This window comes from Schistocerca gregaria, chromosome 2, assembly GCF_023897955.1.
Source record: "Schistocerca gregaria isolate iqSchGreg1 chromosome 2, iqSchGreg1.2, whole genome shotgun sequence".
In the NCBI taxonomy this organism is placed as follows: Eukaryota; Metazoa; Arthropoda; class Insecta; order Orthoptera; family Acrididae; genus Schistocerca; species Schistocerca gregaria.
Window position 1 is genome coordinate 114,665,594 of NC_064921.1, and position 27,646 is coordinate 114,693,239.

A 27,646-nucleotide genomic window follows, 5' to 3' on the forward strand; every position below is an offset into this window, starting at 1 on the left:
TCTTTTTGTGTTTTGTTGTTTGCTCTATATCCTATTTCAAGTCCTTGTTTCTTTAAAATGTTGCTTCTCCTTTAAACTATTTTAATACTGTAGCTGATTATAAGCCGTTTTGTTTTGTGCACGGTATCCGACTCTGTTGTCTCCTGTGTGAGGTCATTGTGTTGAGTGTTCTGTGTTGTTGTGCAAGGTCTTGTGTGCGGATAGCTTGTTCATTCCCCTTCTTTTTGAATATTTTTTGGTTTCATTTCTCTGTCATATGGGTATCATAACCATTGTCCACTCCTGTGGAGATTTACAGTAAACGTTTGGGCTGATATAGCCAATGATCGGTTAATAGACGTGTTACCTGCTTCCTACCCACTTAATTGCACTGGTGTATACTTCCTGAGAGAGATACTCTCCATGTTAGTCAAAAGTGTACCAGCTGAGCTGTTTGCATGTTTTTGGATCCAAAACTATGTAGCTGCGATTCACTTTACACATATTGGTTGTCAACATTTCCGCTGGATGTTCCTTGCGACAAAGAAAGAAAGAAAAACTTTCTCGTCACTATTACAGAAGAATGGGTTCTTAATGTCATTACTTATTAAAAACTCTCACACTCACCGTCTTAATTTTCAACTCAGCCGTTTTCTGGAACAAGATTCTCCGACCTCAAATTGCCACATTAACTCTTCTTCACTATCCCTGAAAGTCTATATCATCATCGTCAAAACCTCTTGTATGGTGATTATTGTAGGCAGGTTTCAGATGAATATAATGTTAGAAGTAGTTCGACAGAAAGAGGGACTTGCTCGGAAGAATGACATCTTCTGTGGGTAGGTCATAAATGATAACCGTGAGAACTCTGATGCATCAGTTTTTATTTATAATTTTTTGTATATATAATACGAATCTGATGGCATGTACAGGTCAAGATATTATAACTAAGGCGGATTTCTAGTGGCCATATTTCCCGTAGCCACCGAGTCCTCCAAAGCCACCGCCGTATCCACCACCGAAGCCGCCGCCGTAGCCTCCGCCGAACTTTCCTCCGAAGCCCCCTCCGAGGCCTCCTCCGAGACCACCGCCCAGGCCTCCTCCGAGACCACCGCCGAGTCCTCCTCCGAGACCACCGTGGCCAGCGCTGACGACGTAGGGCACTGGACGCTTAACGACGTAGGGCTGAGGTACTGGGACGGACACTGGGGTGGGGACCTTGACGGGGACGGGCACAGGGTTGTCCACAGGGACAGGGTACGGCTGCGGTACGTGGACGGGAACAGGCCGCTCCACGGGGACTGTCACTGGAACCCTCACTGGAACTGGGACGGTATTCTCCACAGGCACTGGGACAGGGACGGGGACTCTGTTGACAGTCACCTGAGGGGCCCCGCCACCGATGCCAGCTCCAATGCCGCCTCCAAGTCCGCCCCCGAGTCCACCAGCATAGCCGCCTCCATAGCCACCTCCGTAGCCGCCTCCAAAGCCACCACCGTAGCCGCCTCCGTAGCCGCCACCGAAGCCACCTCCGTAGCCTCCCAGGGAGCCGGTGAGTCCTCGCTTCTCCTTCACCTGCTGCTCCTCAGCCAGGACTGACAGGGCCAGACCGCACAGGTACATGCACACCTTATGGCCAGATGCAAATCAGATTACAACAGTGCAGATATAGCTCTACAGACTTTCCTCTAAACTGCAACTAAATTTAAGGTAGCAGAATGTGTATTAGGTCGCTAAAACATTTTGTATAAAATTCTCATGACAGCTGTATGACTCAAGAAGATAGTGGAATAACTATAAAAATGTGATGGCCACACATTTAAAGTAATTCAAATCAAGATGCACAAGAAGTTTGACTTAAATGAGTCACTAATCGTATTGCTGGCTACTGTTCACTTTTCATCATGTATGTCTTTACTATCAAAAACAGCCTTGATCAGAATTTATTTACTACGGTGACTGGTTTCAACCACTACTGTGGTGATCTTCAGACCAAGGAGTAAGAACCTCCTTCTGCTGGAGAGTAGTCATTCTCCAGGAGACGGAAATTTTTATTGATTGGTCTGAAGATGACCACAGTAGTGGTTGAAACCGGTCACTGTAATAAATAAATTGTGATCAAGACTGTTTTTGACAGTAAATATTTGTAACACATTGAAAACTGTCACACCCATAGTGTATTCAAAAGTAATCTATGTCTTTATTTTAGAAATGATACATTATGTTCTCTTTTTATTAGAACTGTGCGCACAGTCAACTTTCACATTTCTAAGAGCAAACTGAAAAAACCTGTTTGAGAAATGATAGAAAGACTAAATCTTCATCGCAAGCCTATTAGAACAAAACACGGTTTTTTGAGTGAGTTGTTTGTACTCTGAAGATTACTGTCAAGTCAGAGTGATCAAAGAAGAACTGACAAAGTAATTCTGTGAATAAGAATGTAGTCTGTTTGGGCCGTTTCAGTACAGTTCTTCAGGGTGTGTGACTGCATCACGAAGTGATAAAAATAACATCATTTTGGCTGCTATTGGATGCTTCCTTCATTAGGGTTACTGTGGAATTTGTGATTCGCGTGATAGACACTTCGAGAATATTGAGACTAAGTAATATTCTGTGTGAGATGACACTAAAAGTATGCTTTTCTCACAGAAATTATTTCGATAATACATAAATCTTCGACGAACCAAGAATGGGTGCATACATATCATACAAGGGTCTTACAGAAGAGAAAAGCTAGATCACATTTCCACTCTGACTGACAACTGCAGTTAGTCTTTTTTCACTGGTATAGTAAGCGAAGGAACATCACTAATTCTCGAGTATTTGCTAGTCAGTGAAATTTGGAGTGTAAATCTGCAAGTACTTAATATATTGTATAACAGCGTTGCTCCAGCAACATACTGAAATTGATTTACACAGTGTAAAATTTTTAAATAGCACTGTCGAAAGTATTTACAGAGTAAACGGCGTGGTGTGTTGCGCCTCTGGAGCAAACCTCTGTGGTGACACGCAGAACAAGGCTAAGAGACAAGGGGGGCAATAACGTGCCTGTAGATCTGTATAGAATCTATCCGCGACAACAGCATTAGTTTGCCAAAGGAAGTACGCTGTTCTTTGATCCTGCCGTCACCAGAGAGACGTAGTCAATCAAAAGCACGCACATTAACATAAGAAATCCTGAAATAAATCTATAGGTAATACTTAATTTGACCTCTGGGAATGTCTATAATGAAACAAATAATGTAAGACCGCAGACACTAAATTACTTCTGTTATTAAATTAGTTCGAATGAAAAACTACAAAACTCACTCTCTACAAGGGGTAATAATGTTAGTCTGTTGAATGAGAAGGGTTTCGACCGCTGAAGACATTACAGTTGTATTCACCGCCAGGTTTTTCTTTGTTTCAGAATAATTGAAACGATCGTGTTCCTTCGGGAAACCAAATACATGAAAGTTAAATAAAGTGAAATCAGCGTTACCGTTAGATGCTGAGGTCGTAAATCCAGACGTGCGGCGTTTGCAGTATTCTGAGTCTCTGACATTGGTGCAGGTCACATTTTGGAATTAATAGGGGGTAAGTGCTACAAAAGAAACGCTTACAAAGAGCTACCAGTGTAGAGCTTCTTTTTGCAATCTGGTGGAAGATTTTCGTGGAAGCTGTTCCATAACCGTCGAGTGTGTGTTACTATCTTAAGTAATCACACGATAATTTATATTACTCAACGGTTGTCCCGATTCATGGCTAATGGTTCAGAAATCTCCGTTGCGGGTTGTCTACCTAAAGGCTTCCAGGGGCAATATAAATTAGATTTTCAGTATTTCGCGTAACTGTTGACCGAATTAAAAAATTTAAAATGCTAACGTAATCTACTCATTAAGAGCTATAATCTTATGTTAAAGGATAACACAATAAAGTTACAATTAGAAACTGTGGATTTGTTTTGGGGCAGCCTAACCCAGAGCCCACAAACAACTAGACTCAATTTTCCCAATATTTAAGAATGAGAGCACTTAGTGACTTGTAGAAAACTTTACTCATAATTTCAAATCTTTACGAGAATTTTTGTCGCTGACGATCCCACAAAGTAATGAAAAGAAAAAATCGCTGACAACATTTTCAGTGTTCATGCTGTAAAACTGACACATCATGACGATTTAATTTATAACTTCTTTACTAATACCTCCATTCACAACTCATCCACATATAACACTGAATAAAAGTTTGTAATTGTACGACACATATTTTACGAAATATGACGTCATTAACATTAAGATGCGTGAAAAATTACCTTTTCCTTAAAACGAAGCGCAAATTACCCAGAATATAGTCATCCAGTGTTTGATAATTTGAGCAATTTGGGGCTTCCAACAAACTTTAATCATAATTTCAAACATTTTCTAACGTCCAGAATGAGATTTTCACTCTGCAGCGGAGTGTGCGCTGATTGAAACTTCCTGGAAGATTAAAACTGTGTGCCCGACCGAGACTCGAACTCGGGACCTTTGCCTTTCGCGGGCAAGTGCTCTACCATCTGAGCTACCGAAGCACGACTCACGGCCGGAACTCACAGCTTTACTTCTGCCAGTATCCGTCTCCTACCTTCCAAACTTTACAGAAGCTCTCCTGCGGAAGGCAAAGGTCCCGAGTTCGAGTCTCGGTCGGGCACACAGTTTTAATCTGCCAGGAAGTTTCATTTTCTAACCTACCTTTCGTTTACTAGTTTAACTTCAAGTATTTAACCCACTAAGTCATTTGTAAAGTAAGCAGCGGTTTGAAGGTGGTTTATACATGGGAATTCCATTCTTTGAGGGAGGCCCAACACTGAAACTTAAATTTTTTTAAAAACGGTTTTAGAACTATTTCAGGTCTTTGGATTGTTTACTGCTATATCTCAAAACGATACGGCTTTATTTGAATTACTGGATGCCTAAGAAATAGTTGAAATATGGACTATAATAACTACCAAAGTGGTTAAGATATACCAGTCTATCAGACACTTTCGTCTGATGCACAGCTGGCAAGGTGCATAAACGGCAAAACACAAACCCCAGGCATGTTGCCTGCGGTTGTGGAATGATCTCACTTTCCTTGTGACATGAAAGCCAGCTCTTCTAGACTTCGAATACGATGCAGTTTAACTTCGAATGCGAATAAAGCTGCTACTTTGCATATCCTCTACATAAAATGCATTACCAGACGTAAGCCTGTCTTGAAGTGTCAAGAAAATCCCTAGATTGTCCCACGATGGAATCACGACGCTATAGACTTGTAGCACGATACATATTACCGACATCACCAAACTATATTCTGTAAAATATAGTTACTGAAGTGACTGAAACCTTGTCTGCTGAGGAAGTAGCTAAGTAGATACATGGAAAAGCATTTCGCTTTCAAATGTGCGAGAAAGCTTAAGGCATTTCTCCCGAGCACGAAAGAAAGTTTGAGTACAATATGCCTACGGCACAAAAGATTTCTGGGTATCGTACCGCGTCATAATGTAACAAAACTGTACTGGAGAAACAAACGTTTCGCCCACGGCTACAGTGGTCTCTTCTGAGTCTATGTTCAGGGCTTAGACACAGAAGAATGCCATTGCAACACCGCGGTCGAAATATTGGTTGCTCCAGTGTAGATTTTTAATCTAATTTTTTTTAATTTTATGACGTGGTACGTTACTTAGAAAACTTTTATGTCAACTGACTCTGGCCACGGAACGCGACACAGTTGTAATACATATATGAATTTATTACACACGAACAACGTCTAGTTACGGTACATAAAGTAGCAAATGATTTGTGGCTGTCCTTACCAGGATCCTCATTGCTGCTGCTGCGGTGTTCTGCTGTAAGCAAGCAATGACTGATGCCTTCCCTGCCACTTCGGGCGGCTTATATACCATTCTGCGTAGGCCCCCACCTTGCACTGCGTCCATTAGCCGCTGCTTCTGCTGCGTCCACTCCTCGGAGCGTAACCGTCTGGCTTCCTGAACACGGCCAGCAGTTGCAGCACGCGCCAGACAATTGTCTCACGTAATACACCTTCACTTCACACCGCTTTTAATCCAAATGCTTACTTGTGCTGTATTTACACGGTAAGAAATGGCTTGCTGCGTACTATCAGTTTCTGCTCAAAAATTTCGCTAGAACTGACATTTTAGCAGGAAGATGCGGCGTTGCTACTTAACATATGGAAAGCGCACTCAGCCTTATTTTTCGTCTGACTAATTCAAATTCTTTCGGAAGTGGTGTGTGTTATGAAGGGGTGTATTATATTTTCATTTTAGTGTTAGTTCCCGAAACGAGTTTACAAGACGACATACTAATAGCTTATATAAATGCATTTCTGAATGGCTTACCAGATTTTCAACATGCTGGAAATTTTTCAGTTTTAGGACTGAAGAAAATACATAATGTGACGAGATCTTTTCTACTTCATACTGGAATTCCTCAGATAATTTTAATACGAAATGTTTTGAATTAAATATGTCACACAATGCTGCACTTTCTCTTGCATTAATTGGGTGGATGCGTTTTCTATTTAATTTCATCACTAGGTATATAAGTAATCTTTTATCACGTTTCCTAATCTACCTCCTTATTTTTAACGCAGCGGAAATTAAACTAAAGTTTATTTTGTCTGTGTACGGAAACGGACGAATTATGTCTTATTTATATTATAAACTGTACGTATCTTATAGGAACTGCGAACCCAGTCTTATAAAGGATGTACAAAGCGCCTGTTTGAAAACGCTGTACAAAGAGAACCACTGCTCAGAATGTCAAATTTTAACTCCATACTATTGACACAAGGGGAAACGTCATAAAAAATAGATTGCGCTGTAAGCGTCAGAATACGCACACAAACAGACGTGCGACACACTGCTGTTCCGCAGTTTACATCCGAGACGCTCAGCATGACCGTCTCCTTGAAAGATAGGGCGCTACTGGTGAAACTCTTTTATGAGAAAGCTGACCGTGCGCCGGCAGGCCTGCAGAAGTTCTGGACACTCAAGGGTATGATAAAAAGACACTGGTCCGATGCCTGCTAAGGGTCTGAAGAAAATGATTACAAAATTATAAAAGACAGGTTCTTTTGAAGTCCAGTGTGGAAGAGAGAGGAAAGTAGCTGAACCGACGTCTGTCAGAGATGCAGCCACAACATTGCAGGAGGGGTCGGACGGTGGTGTGCAAACACACAGTGCACGGGGAACTGCCTGAACGTTGGACATGCCTGCGAGAACGATGCATAAGACCCAGCGAAACATCCTGCATCGTTATACATACAGAATCACATATGTTCAGCAGCTCATTCTTGCTGACAGGTCAGCAAGACAAACGGTCGCTCTGTAATTTCTTGCTCGCATGGAAATGGACAATGAATGGCCATGCAATGTTCTGTGGGAAGAGGAAGCCCATTTCCATTTCCAAGGACATGTCAGTGCACAGAACTGCACAATATGGTAACGGAAAATCCATAATCACGTCAACCAGTACCATTTCATACTGCAAAGATGACTGTGAAATGCGGGGTGGCGGCCCCCTTGTCGTAGGGCCGTATTTTTTCGAAGAGATAAGTACTGCGACTCCGGTTACCTGTACCATCACTGCTAAACAATATGAGAGGCTTTTGCACTGTTCAGATTTGGCGTCATTCTAAGCAGTCGTTCTCTTTCTACAGCGCTTTTGAACTACATTTTTAATTATGGTCTCCTCTGTATACATGGTGTTTATAAATGAATATTCGGTTTTAAAAATTAATAATCAATAGATTTAGTACTTTATACGGGCAAACCTTACAGCGCTGTCCTCCCCTAAAGTTTTTGTCAACCGTCTACGCTTCTTCCTACTACCGTTGAAGTTGTACCCTGATAGTTACTTACTTATAATAGCCACACAAACCGCAGCCGGTCCTTAGCGTCTCTTATTTCAGCCTTCCACACCTTTCTGCATTTTCATCTCCCAGACCCAGTATCTGCATGCCTCCCATGATATTATCCTTCCATCTCGTTCTCGACGGTCCTAGTGGTCTCTTTCCCTTGGATACTCCATCCATCACTGTCTTCATTATAGTGTATTCCCCTCTCGTGCTCACATGTCCGTAACACCTGAGTCTTTCAGTTTCCACACTCGCTATTATGTCAGATACTGCATATAACTGTCAGAGTCTCTGTTTTTCCTTATTCTCCACTGTTCTTTTTCTGACATTGGTCGATATATTTTTCTCAGTACTTTACTATCAAAAGTGACGAGTTAGTTTTTTGACCCGCCAGGTTAGCCGAGGGCGCTAACGCCATGCTTCATGGACTCGGGTAGGCGGGCAGGCGCCGTCCCTGGATCGAATTCGCCAGGCGGACTAACAACGGGGGCCGGTACGCTGGCCAACATGGATATGGTTTTTAGGCGATTTTCCACATCCCCATAGGTGAATACCGGGCTGGTCCCCATGTCCCGCCTCAGTTACACGATTCGCAGACATAAGCAACACGTTCGCACTATTTCATGGACTGCACTTGACGTAGACAGTTGGAGTACACTAATTCCGTCGTGGGGGGTACGGTGTGGCGACAGGAAGAGCATCCGGCCACCCTTTGACACTAACATTGACAAATCCATAGTAACGGACCGACACCGCGTTGAAAGTGGGACAAAGGCCCCAGGAAATGATGATGAGTTACTTTTCTCTGTTTTTTCTTTTATGTAAGGGTCCATGTGTCGCTTGCCTAGCACACTATTGGTTTGATGATGGTCTGATATATTCTTACTTTGGCTGCCTGGAAAATAACTTAGATCTTATGACTCCTAGACTTCTTGTTGCGGCTTGAATTCTCGTTACGATGTCTTGTTCTATAACGTTTTGTTGGTTGATGTTGACACCGAGGTACGTGAATGTGTCCTGATTGTTAGATGGTTTGGTGCTAACTGAACTCTTCTTCCTATCACCATGAACTTCGTTTTATTTTCACTCAGACATACTTCCTTAGCTTCTTCCACCAGTACAGTTCCCATTTTCTTCAGATATTCCATACTCTTCCCTATCACCACAATATCATCTGCGAAAGCCAGAGAATTTATCTTTTTTCCTATGGTAACTCCTGCACATTTTTGTGTTTCTCTCCTCAGGCTCTAGGCGCTTCAGTCCGGAACCGCACTGCTGCTACGGTCGCAGGTTCAAATCCTGCCTCGGGCTTGGATGTGTGTGATGTCCTTGGATTAGTTAAGTTTAAGTAGCTCTAAGTCTAAGGGACTGATGACCTCAGATGTTAAGTCCCATAGTACAGAGAGCCATTTGAACCATTTGAATCTCCTTGAACGGGAGTTGATGACGTGATATCTCCCTATCTCACTCTTCATCTTAACGTTTTTCACACTTTCCTCTCGTCGCCCATTCTGCAGAGAATCTCCTCATTTGTTATCTTATCAGCCTACCTAATTTTCAGCATCCTTCATCTCAAACAGGCCGAGTCTCCCCTTCCGGTTTACTCACAATCCATTTAGCGCACTGCTCGAAACGTACATTCTGATAAACTGATTCCTCAAATTAAGGCCTGTGTTCGATACAAATACACTCTGGTCAAAAGTACCGGAATACCCTATGAAATTTATGAACTGCCCACGACATATCACGAGAGACGGACCCGCTAATATAAAATGAGGCGAGGCGAGGAGTCTCGTGTTGTCAGCAGAGAAGCGGCAACAGAAGAATGCGTCCGTAAGGAGAACTCAGTAATGTCAAACGTGGATTAGTCAGTGAATGCCACCTGAGTAACATATCCATCAGGGACATTTCAGTCCGTCTAAAGCTACCGAAATCGGCTGTTGGTGATACGTCTATGAAGTGAAAACGCGAAGGAACAACTACAGTTAAGCAAAGATCAGGCAGGCCCTGTGAAGTGATAGGGAACGTCGAGCTTTGTGGAGGATGATGGTAAAAAATCGCATGCAATCAGCGGAAGGAGTCACTTGTGAGGTGCAAAGTGCTGCCAGCAGTCCATGTAGCACCAAGCCGGTACTTGAAGTTTAAAAGAGTAGGTTGGAATGGTCTGCCGGCCAGGGTGGCCGAGCAGTTCTAGTCGCTACAGTCTGGAACCACGCGACCGATACGGTCGCAGGTTCGAATCCTGCCTCGGGCATGGATGTGTGTGATGTCCTTAGGTTAGTTAGGTTTAAGTAGTTCTAAGTTCTAGGGGCCTGATGACCTCAGAAGTAAGTCCCATAGTGCTCAGAGCAATTTGAACCATAGAATGGTGTAGCAGATCCTCGTTAGCCACACATTTATGGATGGTGCAAATAGCGACGCAACTGGACAGTGAATGAATGGAAACAAATAATGTGGAGTGATGAATCACTCAATACCCTGTGGCAATACGATGGAAGGGTATGGGTTTGACGAGTGCCTTCATGTGTGGGACCAACAGTGGAGTATAGGGTAGGTGGTACTTTCGGTGGGGGGGGGGGGGGGGTGGTCACTTTATTGTGCTTTCGAAAACGATAAATGCTGAAGGATATGAACGTGTTTTGCAGCATTGTGTATTGCATACGGTGCTGTAACAGTTCGGAGGCAGTGACTGTGTGAGCATGAAATAGCACCCTGTTGTAAAGCTCCGTGTGTGAGGCAATGTTTTTTGGACAATAACATTGCTGAAAGTGATTGGCTGCCGAAAATGGCGACCCGAACTCAACAGAACACCTTTGGGATGAGTTACAGCATTGAATTCGCACTAGGGCCCGACGTCCGACATCACTACCTTCCTTGGTTTCGGTTCTTGAGGGGGAACGTGCTGATATTACTCCGCATTCAGACACGTGATGGAAAGTGTCCCTTTCAGATTTCAAGCCGTTGTAGTGGTGAAGGGTAAATAATCTCATATTGACGTCCACTAAAAGGTGTCTCGGTACTTTCGATCAGATAGTGTAGGTCCACCGTAAGTAGTGTATTTTCAGCTTCGCTTTGCTTAAAAAGCGATGTCAGGAGATTGCAGTCAATGGTTGTAGTTAAGGCTGTTAGTAAATTTGGATAAGTATCTTTGAAAAAACTTTCAAAATACCAAAATGTGAAGCATTTGTGGCGCTACGTGGACGAAATGACTTTGGAGAAATGATATTTTGACAATGGCGTGTTATACAGTAGCAGGCCAAGCCAAAGGCTTCTTCTCGTAGGCTGGGGTATCTCCCTCGATTAATTCGTAACTATCTTTCTTGTTTCTTTCTGAACCGCGGGACTGCTACGGTCGCAGGTTCGAATGCTGCCTCGGGCATGGATGTGTGTGATGTCCTTAGGTTAGTGAGGTTTAAGTAGTTCCCATAGTGCTCAGAGCCATTTGAACTATTTTTTGTTTCTTTCTGATCAGTATTTGCGCCCCCTCTGAGCTGCTACTCTGGAGGGGTCTTATCTCGTCATGTCCTCCGTACGGTCCCAATTCTAACTTAAATTTGAAAAGAATGTTATTGATCCCTTCCCGAGCTGCTCAGTGTCAATGCATTTTTTTCTCGAACGTACAATGAATTCCAGATCAACATTAAACTGCAGTTTCTCCTTCAACTGTCTGGGTAACCATAGTGGTTTGCCTACTGGACGGTGAAAAATATCCCTCTATTACGTTCCCATTGCCGTACAGTTCTCGTTGTGAAGTAATTTTCAAATGTATGCTTCAATACGACTCATGGGAAGGGTCATTCTTAGGTCAGAATTCATCTATTCACACGCGTGATAGCATAATCGCAAGAAGCTGGCTTCATTACCAGACTTGACAGTCAAGGACCTGGCAACGACATAGTGTCTAGTACAGCAGTTGTTCGGCGTACCATGTAGAAACCTCTCAGGGAGAGGTAGAGAAGTTTTCTCCTTGTTAAAAGGTATCTTGCATCAGCTAAGCATGCAGTTTTTGGGCGCCTCCGCCAGCGGCAACGCTCTGTTTCTACTGGAGACGATGGCGTCTCCAGATCTTGACTTCAAGATGTGGACGTTCTGCCTTTCCTGTAAACCTAAAGATTACGTGTGCGTAAATTCGTGCTTAGTGAAGGTTGCCTTCGCAAACCGGGTGGCATGACGCCCTGTAAAATACAAGCAGAATTCGAACTCCACTGATAAAAATTCGGCGGCTGTTGACATTTTTCCCTACTATTCTGCTCTTCGGTGGCTCCTTCTAGAGTAATTTCATTTCGTTTGGCTTCTTATACCATTTATGTTTGTATGAAATTGCAGTTATTCCGAATCACAATGCGCAGTACCTTCAGAAGTACGTGTAAGTTCAAAGGAACGGACACTTCGGCTACTACACCCGTTATGAAATAAATGAAATGTATTCGCAGTTGCGAATATGGAAAACCGTCGGCTGTGTAGTGGAACGACGACAGTGAAAATCTGTGTCGTACTGACACTCGAACCCGAGCGGTCGCCTTACCCTATAGCTATCCTAGCACGACCCACAGCCGCACTCAAAACTTCCGCTTGTCGTCAACCATCTGTCTACAACCTGGATTCGTGCATCCATTATGTATATTCCGATACAGGGGAGACATTTCACTTGAAAGTCGCTTGCCCTGTGTCGGTAAATAAATACGATGTTCCAGTGCTGTGATATCCGAATTACGATGCAACGGCACTGGACAAGCGACTTTCAAGTAAAATGTCTCCCCTGTATGGGCATACACATAACGGACGTACGAGTACGGGTTGTAGATACATGATTGACGACAGATGGAAGGTGCGGCTGGTAGCGAGTCGTACTTCAATAGCTAAATTGTAACTCGGCTTTGGGAAGGCTAGCGGCACGGACGTCTTGTTTACGTCCTCGTCGAGCAGCTCGCTCGCGGAGTTGTTTACGTGATACTGCCGCCTTAGCGCGCATTAATTCCATTGAAAGAAAATGGTTTATGCCCACAGAGAATCGACACTCAAGATTAGCTTTTCACCGGAATGTGCCCGACCAAAAGCATTGAAATAGAATATCGTATCAGAGGTGAAGTCAAGATTGATTGCAACGATCTTGTGGGCACCCACCTGTCTATAGTGAGCAGTGAGGTAGAAGTGAAAATTTTTAACGAAGACATATGTGACACAATTCTAAGTGCAATTCGAAGTGGTCTTAAGTTCCATCACTCTGATGGAAACATCGGTGACGTAACTGAGGAACATGCGGGACTTGGAGTGCAGACGATCCGTGTATTTGAATTCCCTTTCAAGGTGCGTCAGAGGTAGTGGTATCTGCATTCCGCCCATATAAAGATGATTAGTCATACAGCTGAAAAGTGGGTCCGATTAACTACATACCCGGTTCTCGAAGGAGTGCGACAGATCTGCGTAGAGTTAGCTAACAAACATGTGCTGTCATACTTATATACTGGTCGCTGCCATGCTATTATAATTTATGATTGCCGGTTCTAGGCGCGTCAGTCTGGAACCGCGTGACCGCTACTGTCGCAGGTTCGAATCCTGCCTCGGGCATGGATGTGTGTGATGTTTAAGTAGTTCTAAGTTCTAGGGGACTGATGACCTCAGAAGTTAAGTCCCATAGTGCTCAGAGTCATTTGAGCCGTAATTTATGATTGCCAGTTGAATACATGCTTGGAGTCTGGCAAAGAAGGACACCTCCGTTCCAGCTGTCGCAGAATCGCACAGTTACCACCTGGGGTCCTGCAGACCACGACTGCTCCGACGATGTTCCCGCTGACGTCTGTCGAAGTTCTTCATAACGACCCCCAACCGCGATTGCCACTGGTTCCGACTACTGACTCATTGTCGATTCCGGTAATACCTCAGGCTGTTGCGGACTGACCGACGCCCTTGCCTCCTCCTCCCGTCACATGCTGTGGTGAGCAGTCTCTAGTGCAGGGGATGGCCCTTGACTCCATGGTTGCACCTACAGATGGTTTTGTGCCCGACCATCGGGATCCCCAGGCGCCTTCGGACACTGAAAATCACGTGAGCAAGCAACGGTCGCCGAAGAGACGTCGGAAACGGCGGATCGCCCTGTCTGACACCTGCAAGATGCAATCTCAAGACGATGAAGATCACAACTCCCAAGATGTTCCCCCGATGGACGATTGCGTGGTGGAAGCACCAGCCTGCCCCCCCGTCAGAGGTACAACCAACTATGGACGTTGAACAGCAGCTGAGCCAGCACCACTCTTCCACCGCCGACGTGACGCCGCCTTCGGACTCCACTGGTACTCCACTGGACGCACACCATCCACGCACCTTTGCTTGGTCTCACGATGTAGATGACTAAACATCCACCGCTGTGACAGCAGCGAATGATGCTGTTCCAAGCCACCACTGCCAATCGACAAGTTACTGGATGGGGACGTGCAGCCTGGTGGGACAACGTTCCTGTTCGGTGCTGCTCTTCGTGCCTCCATGAGCGTCCCAGTAGCCCCAATTCCGTGAAAAGCTTGAGGAAATGGCTCCATTAGTGTCAACTCCATTGGCACCCCAGTCAAACGACAATTGCTCCGTGACATGTCGAGGGTGTCGGACCTCGTTGTTGCCCTTCTGCCGGAAGTTCGCCTAGTGACGTTTCCTAGTATCTATGGCTATATTTCTTACTTCAGGGGCAGCGGGACGGCTATTCTTTTAACCGTGCAGTAGGTGCATGCTGTATCGTTACAGGGTTGGGAGCGTGGGGGTCTCCTGTCCCCCATTTGTGTTTCTTAATTACTCATTGAAATTATCACATGATCTTTAGTTGCTTTTTGTATGTTTGTATATGTATAGCGATGGAAATAAAACACAAATTTCCAAAAAGATATTTCAATAATTTATTTCAGAGATGAAATAAGCCAAACACATCCACCTTTTACATTTATGACAGCATTTTTTAGCTGACTTGTCTTTCTGCCTTCCACACTCGCAGAAATATCCTTTGGAACCTTCTCTGGGACTGTCTTGTGGTGTAACTGTTGAATTTATGCCCAACAGGAAACATGAAAGCCGCCGTAATTCAATGGGAATTTGAAGGACAGCAGATCGGCACCGAATTTGAGGTTTTATCATTTCCACAGGCCAATCTCTGCAGAAACTCTGTTCTTTTCAATGATTTAGGTTTTCTAGACTTTGCTCGGTATATGTACAGTGCGTTCATGGCAGAAACATTAAGTAAGTTATAGAAAACAACCATAGGCCACCTATGAGTGCTTCGCAACACATGATTTTTTAAAAATTAGTTGATCAAGCAAATCAAGTCCAATCTTTGACATATTGTAAAAAGTTACAGTTTCTGGATTCAGTGAATCTCTTGATCTTTATCAATGGTATCATCATGATGTAATGTAGATATCAAGAGAACAGCTTAAGGACAGTATGAAACTAGCGTACAATTCTCTTGGAAGCCAAACAAAGAAGAGTATTGAGGTCTTTGCTTATTAATTAAAAACTCCTTGGGGATTGCCTTCTTGTTTTCCCTTGTGTTCCAACGTATTACAGTCCCTTTTCTTCTAGTAGCTTTTTAGCCGGTGGTATACTGCTTAACCAGTAGTGTTACGGTGAGTCCTCTAGAGTTATCCCAGAGCATGATAGTGTTTTTTCTAGAACTTTTTAGGGTTCCTGTCAAGTAGAGTATGCTGGAAAGTGCTCTTATTTCAGTATCATCAGTGAGTCTAGCATCTCTATATCTCTGAAATTTGTTACATAAATATTTGTGCAGTTCTTACTATCGTATTCATGTGCAGATTGTTCAGTTTCAGTATCATGATCACTTTCCATTAGTTGATCATTTTCATTTGTATCACATTCTTCAGAATCAAATACTCATTTTCATGACTCTCTGCATCTTCTTCGAGCCACCTCACTCACACTTCAGGGTTCGAAGACAAATCCACTCATCTTTTCTTCGGATCTGACAACACTAAAATAAAAATATCTTTATGAGTATCAGTTTCTGTAAATTATACTACATGTTGAAGACTGGATAAGCATTTACTTTTGTTAACATAGTTATTTTACTCAGATTAATAAAAAATTTAAAATTGTGCTTACAACGAATTTAGTATGAAAAATGTTTAAACAAAAGGAAACATCTATCTTAAGAAATTGTTACGTAGATAGGTGCGTGGTGGACAGTTCTATCCCAACTCACTTCTATGTCCTGCTGCTCTCTGTTTAGCACTCCAACTGACTTTAGCTGTAAACGGATCTTCAACAATCGACCCATTTGAAAGGTACTGAGCGTGGGAAGGCTGCAACTTTAAACGTAACGGAAATAATTACAATGTAAAACCGCTGGGTGACAGGTGTACCCCACGCTCTCACTCCAGAGATAAAGGAAGGCATTACCTATAACCGGCTAGGGGTCTTGCTGTGACTTTCCATGGTGTCCGAATCATCAGTGTTTACGTTCCCTTGGGCATGGCCAAGCGACGGGAACGGTCGCGATTCTATTTAGAACAGGTCGCTCCTGTGTTTGTGGGCCGCTACGACCATGTTGTTCTTGGCGGCGACTTCAATTGTGTGTTATCCCATAAGGACCCACATCCACATTTCACCACGTGCCAGCAACTCAAGCTGCTCGTGCATGAACTGAATCTCACCGACCCTTAGGACCGAGTGCATGGTGATCGACCTGGATATACGTACGTCGCCAGCCATTCAGCAAGTCCTCATGACCATGCCTACATTTCCTAAGGAATTGTATCTGCTACGCTTGACGCTTTATGGTCTACCAACCATATCGCCTACATTTGCACTGTTACAGTCCAGAGGGAGCTGAATGTCGTCCATCTCAAGGATCCGGAATGAAGGCAGGTCGTAGGGACGACGTAGTAAAACGCAGAGTGTTGAACTCGGGTGGTGGCTTGACTGCACCAAGCCTGCTTTACGTCGTTCGATGATGAATCACGGTTTCGACAAAATGCTGTGGCAACGACAATTCTCCACGAATTCTCAAACAATGCCCCCTCTCTTCAACAATAGTTTGAAATTCAACGTATTAAGTCGATGGTAATTTCTCTTATGCGTCACCCCCTTGAAGGTACGATAGTACGCGCAAAATGTCATGACTGTATTTGGAAAATCCCCGACCATGCATCATATTATTCGAGAGAAGCAGCGGTGTTGGAGAAAGCTAGACAACGCCCTCGACATGCCAGATGGTCGCCAACTGACGTCCCAGAATGATATCGTAAACGCCTTTGTGGATCACTACAAACAGCTCTATGCACCACTGAACGAGAACATTACGAAAACGACTGATGTCCTCCATTCCTTGACGCGAAACCTTTCACAGCGGCAATTACTGCTGATGACGTCGCTGATGCTATTCATAAGGGTGCAGCGAACAAAGCCTCAGGTTCCGACGGGTTTCCGCTAGAGTCTTACCGCACATTCCCCGACATCATGGGCTCACGCTGGACTGCGAAGTATGAAGAACTGATGAACCTTGACCTTCCCCAATCACCCGAATTCGTAGAAGGCTTGCTTATCCCGGTCCTTAAGCCATCAGGGGCTCGGGGAGTTGGACGTTATTGGCCGCTGACCAAGTTAAATTGTGACCAAGATTTTTACCCGGATTCCTGCCTCTCGCCTTCGGCGCGTCATTCCTCATGTCATTTCTTCTGGATAAAACGTGCTTCGGTGGTGAGAGTAACATTCAGACGGGACCCAGCGATTACCGTGGCATCATAGCATTGGTCACAATCTGCCGCAGTCGCGGTGCGACAGTGGACTTCGACCACGCCTTTGATAGAGTGAGTCATGACTTTCTAGAAGACGTACTCCGACGGATAGCCTTCCCCCGTAGATTTATACATTTCGTTTTGCGGCTCCTCCGAGGTGCTACGTCACGAGCGCTGGTCAATGGCCGTGTGGCGGGCCCATGCTGTCGGTCCGTCAAAGATGTCCGCCGTAGAAGCTCCTTTTCGCCTTCACCCTTGAGCCACTGTTACACGGTTTGGGGAGCCGGTTGACAGGGATAACAATGAGGGGGCATGCTTTCATTTGCCGCGCCTGTGCATATGACATGGCGTTCTTGGTTATTTCGGAGGATGAAGTGCGAGAGACACTGGCATCGATCAACCAGTACGGGATTGCTGCGGGCAGCCGTGTGAACCTGACGAAATCTAGTGTTATGTTCGTCGGTAGAGTTCTTGTATCAGAGAGTGTGGCTCCATTTCCATTAATGGACAAACTCAGACGCTTGGGGATCACCTCCAAGCGTGATATACAGCGCACGGTCACATTAAACTATAAACGTCTACTTCAAACTATCAGCACGAACGTTCCTGAGAGCACTGGACATGTTACAAAGAGTGGGTTTTGTGAACAGTCATCTAGTGTCGCCACTACCTCATTTGGTACAGATTTTACCAGTGCCAAAGGCAATGGTACACAGACTGCAGGCTGCGTTCGGCTACTTTGTAAGCGTGGGTCTTATCTTCAAAGTCCGTTGTGAGACGCTGGCACTTCCTCCTCGAGATGGCGGTCTCGGCCTCGTCAACTTCCATGCGAGAGCAGCTGCCCATTCTGTAAGTGCGATGGTTGAATTGTGGGCCCGCCGTCGAACCGGATTATCGGGAAGCCTGATTGACCAACTGGCCCCTCCCTGTCAAGTGGCTCCCGTTGGAGTAGCCCATATTTCTTCCTCTCTCTCACATGTCATGACCTTTTTCATCGAATACAGTTATGTCCATGTCGGTTTGCCTAGTAACAGGAACCCTACAGCACGTGATATTTACCGCATAATGATGAGAAATCGTACCCGGAATGTTTTGGAAAACCGATATCAAAAATGGCTCGTAGCACAATGGGTCTTAACATTTGAGGTCATCAGTCCCCTAGAAATAACAACTACTTAAACCTAACTAACCTAAGGACATCACACACATCCATGCCGGAGGCAGGATTCGAACCTGCGACCTTAGCGGTCGCGCGGTTCCAGACTGTAGCTCCTAGAACCGCTCGGCCACATTGGCCGGCAAACCGATATCCTACAATCTCATGGCCCGTGGTTTGGCGTTCTGTGCACCATGCCCTCCTCGACACGAGCGCTCGTGCGACCTGGTATGCGGTCGTTAACGGAAAATACTTGACACAACTTCGTCTACATGCCATAAAAATGACAGATTCGCCGCTGTTCCCTCGTTGTCACATGCTTGATACAGACCAACGTCGACTGATGTGCTGATCTTCTGCAGAGTTGTGGCAGCTGATTCAGAAGATGCTTGCCTTGCTACGTACGGCTCCGCATGCCATTACACCGAAATCACTTCTGTTCCCGCATACGAAGACCAACGCTGTGATCTGGGTATAAGGATTCCCTATTTCTTATTTGTTCCACGAAGGCGAGATGAGTATTCTTTATTTTGGTCGTTCCTGCAAGATCGCTTTACTTTTCTTTTGCACCATCCAAGATACCGTCAGTACTATGTCAACTTTTGGGTAGTGCCTTCTTCGATCCCCTCTCGCAGTTGGGGTGTCCCAGTTGTGAGAAGGTGATTTCAGTGTGCTTGTGTAATACCAGGAGTTGGTCCAGTGTACCGGCAAAACGGAATATTCTTCGCGAAGCCGTGCCTGGAACATACTTGACTGTCTTGGAATTCAGAGTGCGTCTACTCACAAGTTGGCAGGACTCGGATGCCATTTTGTTTGTTCTTTCAGAAGGGCATTTTCTTTAATTACCTTTATGTTTAGTTTGTTGGTTTGTTGGTTGGTTTGTTTGGGGAAGGAGACCAGACAGCGAGGTCATCGGTCTCATTGGTTTAGGGAAGGACGGGGAAGTAAGTCGGCCGTGCCCTTTCAAAGGAACCATCCCGGCATTTGCCTGGAGCGATTTAGGGAAATCACGGAAAACCTAAATCAGGATGGCCGGACCGGGATGGAACCGTCGTCCTCCGGAATGCGAGTCCAGTTTAGTTTGTTATTGATGGTAATTACACATCATTATTTTTCGCCTGGAGGGCGTCCTATGTGATATAAACAAATATCAAAAAAACTGTAAGGCGTTAATCGGGATGTTCGGGTTCGAATCTAGGTCCGGCAAAAATTTTTGTTGTTATAATTCCATTATACATTTCATGCATTTATCTTTGTATCTGTGTGACACATAAAATATCTGCCCTATAGAGCAAATATCGACAGTATGCTCTGTGTATCTTGCTTGGATATAAACTTGTTCCATGCACTCACTGTTTTCCAGTGATAGTATCTACTCTCCTCTTCGCCCTCAAGTTTGTATTAAGTACTGCTCTGATCTGTTTGTTTTGTCGGCAGATTTAGTTGTACGTTAACTGTGGTACGCAGCAGTATGGATAGATTTAAGATTAACAAATTAGTGGATATGCACATCGTGAACGAATTTATTGACTGCAATGCAACAGCGACGCAACGAGACTGTTCTGAGCTGTTCCCACAGCAACGGCAACCACATCACAGTACTTTTGCATCAACTGAGGGTTGTTGCATTACCCTGTATTTTCGAATGTACGTGGTACGCTTCCTGCGGTTTTTCGATTGCCCAAGGGCGGAAGGACTGGACCCAAATGAAAAAAAAAAGTTCAAATGTGTGTGAATTCCTAAGGGACCAAACTGCTGAGGTCATCGGTCCCTATACTTAGTCACTACTTAAAGTAACTTATGCTAAGAACAACACACTTACCCATGCCCGAGGGAGGATTCGAACCTCCGACGGGAGGGGCCGCGCTATCCGTGACATGGTGCCTGAAACCGCGGACCCAAATGCAGGTTAAGCACCATTCGTAAAAGACATAAGACAATTTATTTAAAACTGCATAACAGGATTGAAATACTGTCTTCAGAGAACATTTCAGTTCCCGGAGTGTTTCTTCTTCTAATAATATTCGCCGGTGCAGCCAGATCCCGTCGAAATTCTGCCACGATATTTCGGCCCAGAGACGTCCGGCCATCTTAAGGTGAGCGGATAACTACTGAACCTTGTATGTAAATTGAAGGAGGATCACTGCTGTCAGCTGCAGCGGGACATTACGCTGAATCAGCGGCGACGGGGGAAAATGTTTACCGGGATTCGAACACAGGATCTCGTGCTTACTAAACAGGTCCGTCAACGACTGCGCATCCGGGACACAGGATTATCGTAACTGCACAGACTATCTAGGCAAGCCTCACGGCCGACTCACATTCCCCCGAGCGCTATCCATTCGCAGTAGTTAACGCACCTGCCTAGTAAGCAGAAGATACCGGGTTCGAATCCCGGTCCGGTACACATTTTCGCTCGTCGTCACTCATCGTAATGTCCCGCTGCAGCTGAAAGCAGTTATCCCCTTCGATTTACATATACTGTTTCACAGCTGCGCTTGCGAAATGTGCTGGCGTCTGTCGGCGCCGAGTTATGTGTGATGCCTTCGGTGGTGGAAGTGAGAGATGCTCATTGAGTATTGAATGACCCAGTCTGTTCCGCTGTGAACGAGGGCAGCTCACACAAATCGACGCGTCCCTCGCATTTCGTCACCTGAGGCATGCACCGAAAGATGCCAGCACATTTCGCACGCGCGAGATTCGGCATAAATATCGTGAATGCGCGTGGGCCCTTCAGTGGTTGTCTACTCGCCTGAAGGTGGCTGGACGTGTCTACTCCGAAATATCGTGGTAGAATGTTGACGCAATGTGGCTGCACACCCCAAAATTGTTAGAAGGATTTTAGTATAAATAATTTTTCGGTTAACACATAACAAGAGCCTTTGGGCTTCGTTAGAGTTTTAAATAACAGTTGTGAAATTATTCTGAAGCGCCAATGACTAAACTACGCCCAAACTGAATGTGTTTTAACAAGGTTTATTAATCAGTTTTCAGACTTTACTGGAGTGATAATTAACTTCACTAAAGGGGAAGATCAAGAGCTCCAAGAGCTGTACCAAAGTTCAAATAAAATTTTACCAGCATTTCCAGTTACAGAATAACAGCGGTATGATAAATACAGCAGCATCAGAATTAGTGCGTATCGCCTTTGCCGCCCAGGTGGGAATATACAATCACGTCTGGTGCAGACTGGTCAACCGATTCGCCGCACTGGACTTTGGGCTAAGCACAGGAGCAGAACGTCTCTGCAACACACAAAATACTATCTTAGAGAGACACATAACAATTAAACACCAATTCAGAGATATGACCGCGTTGTCTGTTCTGACTCCAGCTTAGGTGGATGAAGCAAAATCTTCAGGAGAGCGAGCTAAGAACGCAATGAATAATTAGTGTAAAGATGTTATCTGCCTCTCCTTCCCCAGGAGTAATAAACGACTCGCGAGGAGCTCCAGAAGGAGGTCAGGTTAGACTAATGACGAAATTTAACACGGGAGAAGAGAGCATACAAAAGTAGCAGAAAGAGAAAGAAAATTTAAATAGGCCCGCTCACAACGCTTTTAAAATTGAACAAGCACACTCCAGGACGAATGTGTTACTATTCCACCGGGTAATAGGTACTTTAATCTACCCGCGAAAAGGAAGCAAGTTACACGATAGAGCGATTCCTAGTCAAGTACGCCCGCTCGGTTTCGCAGTTTAATATTCACAAATACAACAGTAAAATCAATATCCACAGCACTAAGGACTTACACAGAAAATAAGTAGGAACATTAATGCGACCATAACCCGCAGGTTAACGGCTAGGTAAGCACGGGCATTATAATCTACACTCCTGGAAATTGAAATAAGAACACCGTGAATTCATTGTCCCAGGAAGGGGAAACTTTATTGACACATTCCTGGGGTCAGATACATCACATGATCACACTGACAGAACCACAGGCACATAGACACAGGCAACAGAGCATGCACAATGTCGGCACTAGTACAGTGTATATCCACCTTTCGCAGCAATTCAGGCTGCTATTCTCCCATGGAGACAATCGTAGAAATGCTGGATGTAGTCCTGTGGAACAGCTTGCCATGCCATTTCCACCTGGCGCCTCAGTTGGACCAGCGTTCGTACTGGACGTGCAGACCGCGTGAGACGACGCTTCATCCAGTCCAAAACATGCTCAATGGGGGACACATCCGGAGATCTTGCTGGCCAGGGTAGTTGACTTACACCTTCTAGAGCACGTTGGGTGGCACGGGATACATGCGGACGTGCATTGTCCTTTTGGAACAGCAAGTTCCCTTGCCGGTCTAGGAATGGTAGAACGATGGGTTCGATGACGGTTTGGATGTACCGTGCACTATTCAGTGTCGCCTCGACGATCACCAGAGGTGTACGGCCAGTTTAGGAGATCGCTCCCCACACCATGATGCCAGGTGTTGGCCCTGTGTGCCTCGGTCGTATGCAGTCCTGATTGTGGCGCTCACCTGCACGGCGCCAAACACGCATATGACCATCATTGGCACCAAGGCAGAAGCGTCTCTCATCGCTGAAGACGACACGTCTCCATTCGTCCCTCCATTCACGCCTGTCGCGACACCACTGGAGGCGGGCTGCACGATGTTGGGGCGTGAGCGGAAGACGGCCTAATGGTGTGCGGGACCGTAGCCCAGCTTCATGGAGACGGTTGCGAATGGTCCTCGCCGATACCCCAGGAGCAACAGTGTCCCTAATTTGCTGGGAAGTGGCGGTGCGGTCCCCTACGGCACTGCGTAGGATCCTACGGTCTTGGCGTGCATCCGTGCGTCGCTGCGGTCCGGTCCCAGGTCGACGGGCACGTGCACCTTCCGCCGACCACTGGCGACAACATCGATGTACTGTGGAGACCTCACGCCCCACGTGTTGAGCAATTCGGCGGTACGTCCACCCGGCCTCCCGCATGCCCACTATACGCCCTCGCTCAAAGTCCGTCAACTGCACATACGGTTCACGTCCACGCTGTCGCGGCATGCTACCAGTGTTAAAGACTGCGATGGAGCTCCGTATGCCACGGCAAACTGGCTGACACTGACGGGGGCTGTGCACAAATGCTGCGCAGCTAGCGCCATTCGACGGCCAACACCGCGGTTCCTGGTGTGTCCGCTGTGCCGTGCGTGTGATCATTGCTTGTACAGCCCTCTCGCAGTGTCCGGAGGAAGTATGGTGGGTCTGACACACCGGTGTCAATGTGTTCTTTTTTCCATTTCCAGGAGTGTATCATACGTAGAATACCTCAGAGTGGACACAACTACCGCTAATTCGTGAGCATTGTATACAGCGTGGTCAAATATCGGCTACCGACAGTACAACTAGCGGCCATGAGCTAGCTGTCAAATTAACCAGCATCGACCACCAATTACAGGTAGCACAGAAACGGATCGGTAATTTGAGAAAGTCCACGCCAGTTATGTCCTCACCGTATTTTTAGCTGGCGTTGAAGACAACTGATACAGGTGACGCTCCAGCAGGAAGGTCATCGGACGTAATTCCAACAGGTCACTCCTCCAACAGCCGACCCTACTGCAGACAGACCAGACCTGTCGGACCGCTCTGCTTCGTTCCAACCAGACATCGCAAACAGCGTCACCCTCTCCACACCCTGCGTCTTGTGTCGACCCAGGAACCTTGCAAGCCACGGTCTAACAGCGCACTGCTCCAGTCAGCAACCGACTCTTAACTCCCAACGCTTCGCCTCGTGCCATATTGTCAAGATCCTCCTTCACCAGTACACGCGCGCCCTTTTGCTGACCCGTTCCATGCACCAGGATCCCTGCCTGAAAGATTTGCTGTGATTTTTCGATAGGTCGTGACACGGCTCTGTACGTTTTGTTGATTACGTATCAGGGGATTTTTCACTGCTGTTCAGATATTTTCACAGAAAGCAAGGTAATTTGGGTAACAAACCGAATAAATCATAATTGCGTTTTCTAGTCTTTAGCTGACCATTGGAGTCCTCAGATCCAGTATCCATAAATTCTCAGAAAGTATGACTGAAGAGCTTCCCCATCTTTGTCGGTAAATTGTAGTTCATCTGGTAGTTTACGTTTCTGTCCAGCGTAGTAAGTGCAGCTCCTACGACTGTTCACGACAGTACTGAAAAATTTTCATCAAGGTATGAGGCATGTCAAAAGGCCAAAAGAGTGATGAATTGGTTCGAGATACACAGTGGCGAATTCCGGTCGGTGTGCTGACGCCCGAGCTCGCCAGATCTAAAACCGATCGAACACATCTGGATTGTGATTAAAGATAGCGTCAGAGCTCATCGCCTCCCTGCCCGGAATTTACGGGGATAAGGTGACTTGTGTGTGCAGATGTGGTGCCAACTCCCTCCAGCGGCCTATCAAGGCCTCACTGTTTCGATGTCAGGATGCATCGCCACTGTCACTCATGTCAAAGGTGGACATTCCGGTTATTAGGTAGATGTTCATGATGAATTTCCAAATTGGTTACTGTCAGTGTACTTGGTACTAACCAATTTGGAAATTCTGTTACAAGTGTTACGTAACGGAGAAGGGCAAATAATAATAATGAATATTAAAAATTCATCTTAATACGGTACGGAAATACTGATAGCATTTTGACTTTGCTTAAACCCAACAACCACCATATTTCCAGTTTAATCTTATACGAGTATCTTGTTTTGTTTCACTACTACCGAAATAGGTGAAGGCCCAACCATTAACGGGCAAGGTATAGCTCGCACAAGACTACTTGCCTTTGCACAGAAGAAACGCGTTCTCGATTTCAGCACTGGGTAAGTCTACCCCTCTGCTCCGATGGGGCGGCCGGCTTAGTTTGATGTCACCTACTGAGCTGTTAGCTTCGTCTCTTACCAACAAAACACTCTCACCCAGCCTCGGCTACACTGTGGAGCTGGAGGTGAGTGCAACTCAGCTGCACTGCCATATTTTCCAAATGATTTTAAATAAACTGTTCAGTAAACAAATTTATTCTCTCTCACATCTCATATCCTCATTCATCAGCTACATGATGAACTGCCTATCATTTCGTTTATGGTCATTGTTGTTGTGAGATTTCTATGTTAAGTAAGGACTGATCGAAATTCGAGTAGTTTGCAATGGAAAAATAGCGGTCGGTATGATAGTACATTTGGTGGAAATTAGGTCACATACATTGCTGCACACAAAATATAGATAACATATTGAGACGAGATCTCAAGAAAATGGGTTATATGAAGTACAAACACTTCCGATTCGTGCGCAAATATTAGAGTAAAAATGAAATATTCATGATATTCTTAGTACCTCATAAAGGTAAATGATATTGAAATGAGGTTTTGGCAAATACGAGCACGTAAAACGAAGAGTATTTTTCCATATAGTTAACTTGCGAAACTTTCTCATCTGCTCTGATATAAATACAGATTTTCTTCAATGAAAATATGTTGTTAAGTACCATCGATACCTGGTGAATTGACTGTTAATCTGGGTTTGCAATAACAATAGTGAAGGAGCCACACATATATTTTTTATGCTGAGCATGAGCTTTTCTTAAGCTGTTGATCTGATTTTTCCTCAACTGTTTGTTTAATAAGATTATGTTTCAGCATTCTTTTGAAGCTGCAACTGCATTAGAATATTACAGAGGCTAAAGAAGCTAGTTTTAACATGGCAACAAGAGAAAGAAGAAAAAGTTTACAGGTCGGGCGAAAATAAATCGTTTCTCCTTTTGAGATTTCAGCGTAATCTTGTAACCCATTAAGTTTTTTAATAATAACCGTTTGACTTGTTGAATTACTGTTCGTCCTGGCATAAACTGTCAATACAATTATTCATAGACTCGCTAGATGTACCTTATAAATCTTGTAAGGTAAGCATTTGTTTGGAGGCATAAGATACAGAACTATACCTCCCCCCCACCACGCTCTCGAACCATTATCGTGTCCCCTGTCCTACCACGCCATCCACGAAGATACGGGCCATGGAATACGCACTCTACCAATGTGTCATCTACCGCAGGATATTTTCTTAATAGCTCCTATATGTAGACTTCTTGTCTTTCCAAAAGAGTATTGTTAGACCTAGGGATTGGTAGATTTTATATTATTATATTATGAACTAGTTTTTGTTGAATTCCTAGTGGTTAGTAACCAGAAGGAAGCTACTTAACGCTGTTCCACTCACTGTAGGATGTTTCTCGAAATTCAAGACAATACAGATAACTTCGGAAGTCACCACATTATACCTTCATTCTTAATTAGTTTGAGATACAAGGGACATTGAAAAAAATTTCCGTTTGGGAGCATCGCTGCAACGAGTATGCAATGTAGCGCGACTCCGATGCGGCTATACAAACACCGACATGTTGGCAATGGATTAGTATGGCATTCGTGTCTTTCCGATGGGAGTGTGGTAAATGCGGAAGTATGGATTATGACGATGTTATTTCCAAATGCGTCCAAATAGGTCCAGTATGCTTTTATTCTCTTTCTAGCTACCGAAGGACGAACACGGTGGATATACAACGCAGAATGAAGAATGTGTATGGGGCAGAAAGACTGTAGAAAACCACCTTTGTGGAATGGTGCAGCAAGGGCTGCTGCTGCTTCGTGATAACGCACGTGGCCACATCGAAAATGTCGTGACACAGAAGTTACGCCACCTTAATGGGACTCATTCGAGCGCCAGCCCTGGACACGGGTATCTTCAACCAGAAGCGAGCGTGCGATGATTGCCTCGGTGCCTACGGTGATTTACCCAGATTGCCATACTGATTCTGGACAGTACGGCCTTCGAACGAATACTTTTTGATCGCCCCTAACAGCTTTTCTATTGTTTTTGTTGAAACTAGTTTAAAAAGAAAAACATTCAGTTTCATTGAAGTCATTCCGTGGAAACGGGTGTA

General features: G+C 45.0%; 1 protein-coding gene across 1 annotated transcript in view; it reads right to left on the reverse strand.

The window, feature by feature from the left end:
• Window positions 1–846: 846 nt before the first annotated feature.
• Window positions 847–27,646, reverse strand: part of LOC126336464 (uncharacterized) — an 83,399-nt gene continuing 56,599 nt past the window's right edge. The window contains exon 2 of the mRNA XM_050000203.1: window positions 847–1,608. Within this exon, the coding sequence (XP_049856160.1) occupies window positions 940–1,608 (669 nt within the window). The 3' untranslated portion in view covers window positions 847–939. The remainder of the gene's footprint in view (window positions 1,609–27,646) is intronic.